At 40.3% G+C, this 12794-nt stretch overlaps 1 protein-coding gene across 1 annotated transcript in view; it reads left to right on the top strand.

The window, feature by feature from the left end:
- Positions 1-1765: 1765 nt before the first annotated feature.
- The window catches only part of LOC113065177 (26S proteasome non-ATPase regulatory subunit 1), a 53682-nt gene continuing 42653 nt past the window's right edge, over positions 1766-12794 (top strand). Inside the window, exons 1-5 of the mRNA XM_026236416.1 lie at positions 1766-1950; positions 2651-2694; positions 2780-2853; positions 4259-4428; positions 4868-5076. Coding sequence (XP_026092201.1) covers positions 1935-1950; positions 2651-2694; positions 2780-2853; positions 4259-4428; positions 4868-5076 — 513 coding nt within the window. The 5' untranslated portion in view covers positions 1766-1934. The remainder of the gene's footprint in view (positions 1951-2650; positions 2695-2779; positions 2854-4258; positions 4429-4867; positions 5077-12794) is intronic.

Raw genomic sequence — 12794 nt, 5'->3', positions numbered from 1 at the left:
TTACAACTCGTGCATGCCTGTGCTTCAAAACACAACACACGCAGACTTAATTGAAATTAATGTTGGTAGGCTATATCGTGCAGCCCTAGACTGAACTGTGTGAGTTTGTGTGTCATTAAAAAGCAAATTTAGTACAGCCAAGTGACTTTGTGCGACCCACCTTATTCCATTATGTGACCCACAGTTTGAAAACCCCTGGTTAGATCCTACCTGTCCGATCGCTACCATTTTGTTTATTTAAATGGGGAGTCATCTCATTTATCACCAGTAAAATATGAAGTGCCACAAGGATCCATCCTAGGTCCCCTTCTATTTTCAATATACATGTTGCCCCTTGGTAATATTATTAGAAAATACGAGATTAGTTTCCACTGTTATGCTGATGATACTCAGCTTTATATCTCAACGAGACAAGATGAAACTTCTAAATTATCTAAGCTAACAGAGTGTGTTAAAAATGTAAAAGACTGGATGACCAATAACTTTCTCCTATTAAATTTGGGTAAGACAGAGATATTAATTATTGGACCAAAAACAGTACACAGAATCTTGTAGATTGAAGATTGCAACTAGACAGATGTACTGTTACTTCCTCTACAGTCAAAATCTGGGTGTTATATTAGACAGGAACTTGAATTTTGAAATCCATATTTCCCATGTTAAAAAAACAGCATTTTTACATCTTAGAAACATTGCCAAGCTACAAAATATGCTAACTGTTTCTGATGCAGAAAAGCTAGTTCATGCATTCATGACCTCTAGACTGGACTATTGTAATGCACTTCTAGGTGGTTGTCCTGCTTCGTCAATAAACAAGCTACAGGTAGTCCAAAATGCAGCAGCTAGAGTCCTTACAAGATCAAGAAACCCCAAGTACTCCAATTTTACAGTCTCTGCACTGGCTACCTATTAAGTTCTGTATCAGTTACAAATGATCAATACTTACCTATAAGGCCCTAAATGGTTTAGCTCATGCGTACCTAACTAGCCTTCTACCACGCTACAACCCATCACACTCACTAAGGTCACAAAACGCTGGACTTTTGGTAGTTCCTAGGATAGCAAAGTCCACTAAAGGAGGTAGAGCTTTTTCACACTTGGCTCCCAAACTCTGGAATAGCCTTCCTGATAATGTTCGGGGTTCAAACACACTCTCTCTGTTTAAATCTAGAGTAAAAACACATCTCTATCGCCAAGCATTTGAATAATCCATCTGATCAAATGTGCAGTTGCATCTGATCAAATGGGCATTCTTTTTCTTTAGCTTGGGTTAAACTAATTAATTTTACTTTGTTGGAACAGCAGCTTCGATAATTATGTCTGATCAGAAATGATAAACTCATCACCACTTATGAGCTACTACTAAATATTGTAGAAACTTAATTTTCTGTAAAGTTTCCTGATGGAAAGAAAGAAAGAAAGAAAGAAAGAAAGAAAGAAAGAAAGAAAGAAAGAAAGAAAGAAAGAAAGAAAGAAAGGGAGATTAGTTCCATCTTGCGCCACCGCGCGGCTCGATCAAGCACAGCTTCAGAGGCTCTTTCCTGAAGAGCACAGAAGAAGAGCCGCTGGAGGGTTGACCGCGTCAAAGCCTGTCTGAAAACATTTATTTTTTTATTCTTGCCCTGGTAATATATTCATTTGAAAATAACTCATATTGCCCATTAAAATAGTTGTATTGCTAACTGCCACGTCGATGCATTCCGCGGTGTGTGACTCTTTAGTAAACGCCAGATCATATTTCAGGCGCAGTGTTCAGCGCGCCCCGCAGCAGCGCTCAGTGTCAGATGAGTTGTGCCGCTGGTGCTGTGTAACAGCACTTGATGCTCGTTATCTCGCTGCTTCACTGAGAGTGAAATATACATTTTTCTTCTTCTGACTGTTTGTGTGTTTAAATCCGTGTGCTGGAGGAGATCCGGTGACCGTCACGAACAGACATGATCACTTCAGCCGGTGAGAGCATGCGACTGAATGACAAAAGAGTGCGTTTGATTTAGCTGAGTCACACGGCTAGCAGCTAGCGGCTAAAGAGACGCACGAGTCTAATGAGCTTTACCACTTTATTTGTGCTTGATGCTAATAAATTTACTCTTGTAATTACCCTGTATGTGCTACTATAGCGCCTAAATGCAGTGGAGAGAGTGTTATTGTTTGCTAATATCGTTTCTCATGACTTTGAGTGGTTTGTTTACATCAGCAACCGACAGTAAGACATTAGCGTGATATATTAAAACATTAGTTATGTTTCTCAGTATTGTCTTTGCTCTGTAAATATGTCCACGCGTGTTATTTGTGTATCAAAGACGTGTGTGAGTTTATAATGTCACTGTCTGTAGACATTAGCCGATGGACTGATAAACAGATAGATAGACAGGCTGATACACAGACAGACAGATAGATGGATGGATGGATGGATGGAAGGATAGATAGATAGACAGACGGACAGAAAGATAGACGGATGGATGGATAGATAGAAAGACAGATGGATAGATGATGGACTGATGTGATTGACAGATAGACATGCTGATAGATAGATAGATAGATAGACAGACAGACAGATTGATAGATGATGGACTGGTGTGACTGACAGATAGACAGGCTGATGTACAGTCAGCCTCAGGAGAAGGCACTGATGTGTTTGTCTGTTCTGCAGCTGGTGTGATTTCTCTCCTGGATGAAGATGAGCCTCAGCTCAAGGTACAGCAGCAGCTCACTCAGATACACATTCATGTGCTGGTTGTACTGAGGCGCTTACTGACCTTCTTCTCTTCCTCTTTTACAGGAGTTTGCTCTGCAGAAACTGAACGCCATTGTCAATGACTTCTGGGCTGAGATTTCAGAGTCTGTGGACAAAATGTAAGGAGCATTGATTGAATGGTTTAGAAGAGAATTGCAGCCAAAAATGGCCATGAACTCATCTAAATGTTAAGCAGGGTTGTGTTTCTCTCTCTCTCTCTCTCTCTCTCTCTCTCTCTCTCTCCCCATATTTTTATTATTATTATTATTATGGCTGTCACTTTTCATTCGAAAATCAATTTCACAACCAAAAAAAGTTTTGAAAATGAAAATAGGGAATCGATTTAACCAAATATGTACACTATTAAATTTAAAAGAATTAAACAATAAAAAACTACATGTTACAAAACTCACAAACATGTAGAAAAAGAAAATAAAGAATTCCTGAAGTGCAGTAGGCGTCGCAAAAGCGACACAGAAAATACCCAGCAATTTTACGTGCCCATAGTTTCACAGTTTCAATCGCTGCATCTAGTGTTTTGCAAAGAAAAATTTGGACAACGGCAATAAACCTGTGCAACACCAAAGATGGATGAAAAAAATAGCATTATTGTAATATTTTAGTTTTACAGTCGGTCTATAAACTAAATTATTATTAAATACTCCTTTTTATTGTACAGTACAATAATAATAGTGAGATAATACATTTCTTCATTGATTTTCTAATTTTATTTATCATTTAAATACTACTGATTATTATTTACTTGTATTTTTTTGACACTACAGTAGAAATTAAATGGTGGTAGTATTTCTGTTTTTTTTTTGTACAATAATGATTAAATATTTATTTGCAGTATATTAGCAATATTACAATTGATATATATGTATTATTTCAAATTGTATAAAATATTATAGTTAAAACTTATAAATAGCTTTTGTTGTTAATTGCCCGTCTTCTTACAGTAGCATTATTGCAATCATATTATTTCTTTGTTGACTATCATTATTAAAATTATAATTCTAAATCATTTTCATTGTGTTTTTTAAATCGTAAAGCTAAAAGAAGAAATGACTGTTTACACTATTTGTGTAAAAATAGTAAATAAAATGCTATTAATGTATTAAAATTAATCATTAATAATTATTCAAAAATGCTTTTTATTTTATTTATATTTATGTATTTTTAAATTCTATTTATATATTTTTAGTGCTTCTTATTTAAATATTTAAATATAATAAATATTTATATATAATTTTTAATGAAGAAATCTTCTTCTATTTTTAATATACATGTTGCCCCTTGGTAATATTATTAGAAAAGAAATATAAAGTATTTTATATATCATATAAATTATAAAGAAAGAAAGAGAGATTAGTTCCATCTTGCGCCACCGTGCAATTTTTAATGAAGAAATATTACCATGGCAATAATACTACTGTAGTGTAAAGTGATTAACAGTTTCTGAAACATTTCTTATGAATGTTTGGATATTTTGAGGTGTTGATCTCTGTTTTTCTCCATCAGCGAGGTCCTCTACGAGGACGAGACGTTTCGCAGCAGAGCGTTTGCTGCACTGGTGGCCTCTAAAGTCTTTTACCACCTCGGTGCTTTTGACGAGTCTTTAAACTACGCACTCGGTGCCGGAGATCTCTTCAACGTCAGTGACAATTCAGAATACGTGGAGACCATTATTGGTAAGTGATTAGCATGCTCTCAAATGTATTTGTAAGAAATTAGGACTGTTATACAGCAAATTGATAGTACATTTGACAGTTTAGACATTTATAATGTTGCAAAAGATTTACATTTCGAAGAAATGCTATGCTTTTGAAGTTTATAGTTAAAATATTAAGCAGCTGTTTTCATCATTGATAATAATCAGAAATGTTTCTTGGGCTGTAAATAATCATATTAGAATGATTTCTGAAGATCATGTGACACTGAAGACTGGAGGAATGATGCTGAAAATATAGCTTTATCATCACAGAAATAAATTACGTTTTAACAGCTCTTCACACAAAACACTGTTTTAAATCATAATTTTTCTCAATGTTAGAATTGTTTTTTATCAAATAACCGCAGCTCTGGTGAGCAGAAGAGACTTTTTCATTGCGTTATCCTCTTTTCCATCAGCCAAGTGTATCGATCATTACACCAAACTGCGTGTGGAGAACGCCGAGCTGCCAGAGGATGAGGAGAAGAAAAGCATCGATCCTCGTCTGGAGGGAATCGTCAACAAGATGTTCCAGCGCTGCCTGGGAGATCACATGTACAAACAAGCCATCGGCATCGCGCTGGAGACCCGACGCCTGGACATCTTCGAGAAAACCATCCTGGAATCTGTATGCTATTAATCTGCACAGTCTTAAATCAAATATTAATAATAGAATGTTAACTAACTTTTGATGAAGTTGCACCATCTGACATTTTGCCACGTGTTGCACCATATGACTTAGATTTTGTGGACCTTATAAAATAAATGTATATATATATATCGCAACCTGTATAAATAAATAAATTACTTTAATTAAAACAAATTACATAGAGAAAGTGAACATAGAACACAAGCTTTTTGAAACTCTGAATATGAGTTAAACCATTCCTATTCACGACCTCACGATTCAGATCGGGACTTCTGAGCACGAATCATGAATAATTTGATTCAGATCGGGACTTCTGAGCACGAATCATGAATAATTTGATTCAGATCGGGACTTCTGAGCGCGTATCGCGAATTATTTGATTCAGATCGGGACTTCTGAGTGTGTATCGCAAATCATTTGATTCAGATCGGGACTTCTGAGCGTGTATCGTGAATAATTTGATTCAGATCGGGACTTCTGAGCGCGTATCGTGTATCATTTGATTCAGATCGGGACTTCAGAGCATGTATCGCAAATTATTTGATTCAGATCGGGACTTCAACGCGCGTATCGCAAATTATTTGATTCAGATCGGGACTTCTGAGTGCGTATCGCGAATCATTTGATTCAGAACGGGACTTCAACGAGCGTATCGCGAATTATTTGATTCAGATCGGGACTTCTGAGTGTGTATCGTGAATCTTGATTCAGATCGGGACTTCAACGCGCGCATCGCAAATTATTTGATTCAGATCTGGACTTCTGAGTGCGTATCGCGAATCATTTGATTCAGATCGGGACTTCAACGCGTGTATCTCGAATCATTTGATTCAGATCTGGACTTCTGAGTGCGTATCGTGAATGATTTGATTCAGATCAGGACTTCAAAACGTGTATCGTGAATCATTTGATTCAGATCGGGACTTCAACGCGCGTATCACAAATTAATTGATTCAGATCGGGACTTCTGAGTGCGTTTCGCAAATAATTTGATTCAGAACGGGACTTCAACGCGCGTATCGCAATTTATTTGATTCAGATCGGGACTTCTGAGTGCGTATCACGAATCATTTGATTCAGATCGGGACTTCTGAGCGCGTATCGCGAATCATTTGATTCAGAACGGGACTTCTGAGTGTGTATCACGAATCATTTGATTCAGATCGGGACTTCTGAGTGCGTTTCGCGAATCATTTGATTCAGATCAGGACTTCAAAACGCGTATCGTGAATCATTTGATTCAGATCGGGACTTCTGAGCGCGTATCGTGAATAATTTGATTCAGATCGGGACTTCTGAGCGTGTATCGTGAATAATTTGATTCAGATCGGGACTTCTGAGCGCGTATCGCAAATTATTTGATTCAGATCGGGACTTCTGAGTGCGTATCGCGATTCATTTGATTCAGAACGGGACTTCAACGCGCGTATCGTGAATAATTTGATTCAGATCGGGACTTCTGAGCGCGTATCGTGAATCATTTGATTCAGATCGGGACTTCTGAGAGCGTATCGTGAATAATTTGATTCAGATCAGGACTTCTGAGTGCGTATCGCGAATCATTTGATTCAGAACGGGACTTCAACGCGTGTATCGTGAATAATTTGATTCAGATCGGGGCTTCTGAGCGTGTATCGTGAATAATTTTATTCTGATCGGGACTTCTGAGTGCGTATCGTGAATAATTTGATTCAGATCGGGACTTCAAAGCGCGTATCGTGAATCATTTGATTCAGATCGGGACTTCTAAGCGCGTATCGTGTATCATTTGATTCAGATCGGGACTTCAGAGCACGTATCGCAAATTATTTGATTCAGATCGGGACTTCAACGCGCGTTTCGCGAATTATTTGATTCCGATCGGGACTTCTGAGTGCGTATCGCGAATCATTTGATGCAGAACTGGACTTCTGAGTGTGTATCGCGAATTATTTGATTCAGATCGGGACTTCAACGCGTGTATCATGAATCATTTGATTCAGATCGGGACTTCTGAGCGCGTATCGCGAATTATTTGATTCAGATCGGGACTTCTGAGTGTGTATCACGAATCATTTGATTCAGATCGGGACTTCTGAGCGCGTATCGTGAATAATTTGATTCAGATCGGGACTTCTGAGCGCGTATCGTGAATAATTTGATTCAGATCGGGACTTCTGAGCGCGTATCGTGAATAATTTGATTCAGATCGGGACTTCTGAGCGCGTATCGTGTATCATTTGATTCAGATCGGGACTTCAGAGCATGTATCGCGAATTATTTGATTCGGATCGGGACTTCAACGCGCGTATCGCAAATTATTTGATTCAGATCGGGACTTCTGAGTGTGTATCGTGAATCATTTGATTCAGATCGGGACTTCAACGCGCGCATCGCGAATTTTTTGATTCAGATCTGGACTTCTGAGTGCGTATCGCGAATCATTTGATTCAGATCGGGACTTCAACGCGTGTATCTCGAATCATTTGATTCAGATCTGGACTTCTGAGCACGTATCGTGAATAATTTGATTCAGATCAGGACTTCAAAACGTGTATCGTGAATCATTTGATTCAGATCGGGACTTCAAAACGTGTATCGTGAATCATTTGATTCAGATCGGGACTTCAACGCGCGTATCGCAAATTATTTGATTCAGATCGGGACTTCTGAGTGCGTTTCGCGAATAATTTGATTCAGAACGGGACTTCAACGCGCGTATCGCAATTTATTTGATTCAGATCGGGACTTCTGAGTGTGTATCACGAATCATTTGATTCAGATCGGGACTTCTGAGCGCGTATCGCGAATCATTTGATTCAGAACGGGACTTCTGAGTGTGTATCACGAATCATTTGATTCAGATCGGGACTTCTGAGTGTGTTTCGCGAATCATTTGATTCAGAACGGGACTTCAACACGCGTATCGCAATTTATTTGATTCAGATCGGGACTTCTGAGTGTGTATCACGAATCACTTGATTCAGATCGGGACTTCTGAGTGTGTATCACGAATCACTTGATTCAGATCGGGACTTCTGAGCGCGTATCGTGAATAATTTGATTCAGATCGGGACTTCTGAGCACGTATCGTGAATAATTTGATTCAGATCGGGACTTCTGAGCGCGTATCGCGAATAATTTGATTCAGATCGGGACTTCTGAGTGCGTATCGCGAATCATTTGATTCAGAACGGGACTTCTGAGCGCGTATCGTGAATAATTTGATTCAGATCGGGACTTCTGAGCGCGTATCGTGAATAATTTGATTCAGATCGGGACTTCTGAGCGCGTATCGCGAATTAATTGATTCAGATCGGGACTTCTGAGCGCGTATCGCAAATAATTTGATTCAGATCGGGACTTCTGAGCGCGTATCGCGAATCATTTGATTCAGAACGGGACTTCCGAGCGCGTTTCGCAAATAATTTGATTCAGAACGGGACTTCAACGCGCGTAGCGCAATTTATTTGATTCAGATCGGGACTTCTGAGTGCGTATCGTGAATAATTTGATTCAGATCGGGACTTCTGAGCGCGTATCGCGAATCATTTGATTCAGAACGGGACTTCTGAGTGTGTATCACGAATCATTTGATTCAGATCGGGACTTCTGAGTGCGTTTCGCGAATCATTTGATTCAGATCAGGACTTCAAAACGCGTATCGTGAATCATTTGATTCAGATCGGGACTTCTGAGCGCGTATCGTGAATAATTTGATTCAGATCGGGACTTCTGAGCGCGTATCGTGAATAATTTGATTCAGATCGGGACTTCTGAGCGCGTATCGCAAATTATTTGATTCAGAACGGGACTTCAACGCACGTATCGTGAATAATTTGATTCAGATCGGGACTTCTGAGCGCGTATCGTGAATAATTTGATTCAGATCGGGACTTCTGAGCGCGTATCGCAAATTATTTGATTCAGATCGGGACTTCTGAGTGCGTATCGCGAATCATTTGATTCAGAACGGGACTTCAACGCGCGTATCGTGAATAATTTGATTCAGATCGGGACTTCTGAGCGCGTATCGTGAATAATTTGATTCAGATCGGGACTTCTGAGAGCGTATCGTGAATAATTTGATTCAGATCGGGACTTCTGAGTGCGTATCGCGAATCATTTGATTCAGAACGGGACTTCAACGCGTGTATCGTGAATAATTTGATTCAGATCGGGGCTTCTGAGCGTGTATCGTGAATAATTTTATTCTGATCGGGACTTCTGAGTGCGTATCGTGAATAATTTGATTCAGATCGGGACTTCAAAGCGCGTATCGTGAATCATTTGATTCAGATCGGGACTTCTGAGCGCGTATCGTGTATCATTTGATTCAGATCGGGACATCAGAGCACGTATCGCAAATTATTTGATTCAGATCGGGACTTCAACGCGCGTTTCGCGAATTATTTGATTCCGATCGGGACTTCTGAGTGCGTATCGCGAATCATTTGATGCAGAACTGGACTTCTGAGTGTGTATCGCGAATTATTTGATTCAGATCGGGACTTCAACGCGTGTATCGTGAATCATTTGATTCAGATCGGGACTTCTGAGCGCGTATCGCGAATTATTTGATTCAGATCGGGACTTCTGAGTGTGTATCACGAATCATTTGATTCAGATCGGGACTTCTGAGCGCGTATCGTGAATAATTTGATTCAGATCGGGACTTCTGAGCGCGTATCGTGAATAATTTGATTCAGATCGGGACTTCTGAGCGCGTATCGTGAATAATTTGATTCAGATCGGGACTTCTGAGCGCGTATCGTGTATCATTTGATTCAGATCGGGACTTCAGAGCATGTATCGCGAATTATTTGATTCGGATCGGGACTTCAACGCGCGTATCGCAAATTATTTGATTCAGATCGGGACTTCTGAGTGTGTATCGTGAATCATTTGATTCAGATCGGGACTTCAACGCGCGCATCGCGAATTTTTTGATTCAGATCTGGACTTCTGAGTGCGTATCGCGAATCATTTGATTCAGATCGGGACTTCAACGCGTGTATCTCGAATCATTTGATTCAGATCTGGACTTCTGAGCACGTATCGTGAATAATTTGATTCAGATCAGGACTTCAAAACGTGTATCGTGAATCATTTGATTCAGATCGGGACTTCAAAACGTGTATCGTGAATCATTTGATTCAGATCGGGACTTCAACGCGCGTATCGCAAATTATTTGATTCAGATCGGGACTTCTGAGTGCGTTTCGCGAATAATTTGATTCAGAACGGGACTTCAACGCGCGTATCGCAATTTATTTGATTCAGATCGGGACTTCTGAGTGTGTATCACGAATCATTTGATTCAGATCGGGACTTCTGAGCGCGTATCGCGAATCATTTGATTCAGAACGGGACTTCTGAGTGTGTATCACGAATCATTTGATTCAGATCGGGACTTCTGAGTGTGTTTCGCGAATCATTTGATTCAGAACGGGACTTCAACACGCGTATCGCAATTTATTTGATTCAGATCGGGACTTCTGAGTGTGTATCACGAATCACTTGATTCAGATCGGGACTTCTGAGTGTGTATCACGAATCACTTGATTCAGATCGGGACTTCTGAGCGCGTATCGTGAATAATTTGATTCAGATCGGGACTTCTGAGCACGTATCGTGAATAATTTGATTCAGATCGGGACTTCTGAGCGCGTATCGCGAATAATTTGATTCAGATCGGGACTTCTGAGTGCGTATCGCGAATCATTTGATTCAGAACGGGACTTCTGAGCGCGTATCGTGAATAATTTGATTCAGATCGGGACTTCTGAGCGCGTATCGTGAATAATTTGATTCAGATCGGGACTTCTGAGCGCGTATCGCGAATTAATTGATTCAGATCGGGACTTCTGAGCGCGTATCGCAAATAATTTGATTCAGATCGGGACTTCTGAGCGCGTATCGCGAATCATTTGATTCAGAACGGGACTTCCGAGCGCGTTTCGCAAATAATTTGATTCAGAACGGGACTTCAACGCGCGTAGCGCAATTTATTTGATTCAGATCGGGACTTCTGAGTGCGTATCGTGAATAATTTGATTCAGATCGGGACTTCTGAGCGCGTATCGTGAATAATTTGATTCAGATCGGGACTTCTGAGCGCGTATCGCAAATTATTTGATTCAGATCGGGACTTCTGAGTGCGTATCGCGAATCATTTGATTCAGAACGGGACTTCAACGCGCGTATCGTGAATAATTTGATTCAGATCGGGACTTCTGAGCGCGTATCGTGAATAATTTGATTCAGATCGGGACTTCTGAGAGCGTATCGTGAATAATTTGATTCAGATCGGGACTTCTGAGTGCGTATCGCGAATCATTTGATTCAGAACGGGACTTCAACGCGTGTATCATGAATAATTTGATTCAGATCGGGGCTTCTGAGCGTGTATCGTGAATAATTTTATTCTGATCGGGACTTCTGAGTGCTTATCGTGAATAATTTGATTCAGATCGGGACTTCAAAACGCGTATCGTGAATCATTTGATTCAGATCGGGACTTCTGAGCGCGTATCGTGTATCATTTGATTCAGATCGGGACTTCAGAGCACGTATCGCAAATTATTTGATTCAGATCGGGACTTCAACGCGCGTTTCGCGAATTATTTGATTCCGATCGGGACTTCTGAGTGCGTATCGCGAATCATTTGATGCAGAACTGGACTTCTGAATGTGTATCGCGAATTATTTGATTCAGATCGGGACTTCAACGCGTGTATCGTGAATCATTTGATTCAGATCGGGACTTCTGAGCGCGTATCGCGAATTATTTGATTCAGATCGGGACTTCTGAGTGTGTATCACGAATCATTTGATTCAGATCGGGACTTCTGAGCGCGTATCGTGAATAATTTGATTCAGATCGGGACTTCTGAGCGCGTATCGTGAATAATTTGATTCAGATCGGGACTTCTGAGCGCGTATCGTGTATGATTTGATTCAGATCGGGACTTCAGAGCATGTATCGAGAATTATTTGATTCAGATCGGGACTTCAACGCGCGTATCGCAAATTATTTGATTCAGATCGGGACTTCTGAGTGCGTATCGCGAATCATTTGATTCAGAACGGGACTTCAACGAGCGTATCGCGAATTATTTGATTCAGATCGGGACTTCTGAGTGTGTATCGTGAATCATTTGATTCAGATCGGGACTTCAACGCGCGCATCGCAAATTTTTTGATTCAGATCTGGACTTCTGAGTGCGTATCGCGAATCATTTGATTCAGATCGGGACTTCAACGCGTGTATCTCGAATCATTTGATTCAGATCTGGACTTCTGAGCACGTATCGTGAATAATTTGATTCAGATCAGGACTTCAAAACGTGTATCGTGAATCATTTGATTCAGATCGGGACTTCAACGCGCGTATCACAAATTAATTGATTCAGATCGGGACTTCTGAGTGCGTTTCGCAAATAATTTGATTCAGAACGGGACTTCAACGCGCGTATCGCAATTTATTTGATTCAGATCGGGACTTCTGAGTGCGTATCACGAATCATTTGATTCAGATCGGGACTTCTGAGCGCGTATCGCGAATCATTTGATTCAGAACGGGACTTCTGAGTGTGTATCACGAATCATTTGATTCAGATCGGGACTTCTGAGTGCGTTTCGCGAATCATTTGATTCAGTTCAGGACTTCAAAACGCGTATCGTGAATCATTTGATTCAGATCGGGACTTCTGAGC

Source organism: Carassius auratus, chromosome 47 (genome assembly GCF_003368295.1).
Source record: "Carassius auratus strain Wakin chromosome 47, ASM336829v1, whole genome shotgun sequence".
Taxonomy (NCBI): domain Eukaryota; kingdom Metazoa; phylum Chordata; class Actinopteri; order Cypriniformes; family Cyprinidae; genus Carassius; species Carassius auratus.
The sequence above is the reverse complement of the archived record's forward strand: the minus strand, read 5'-3'. Positions and strand labels throughout refer to the sequence as shown.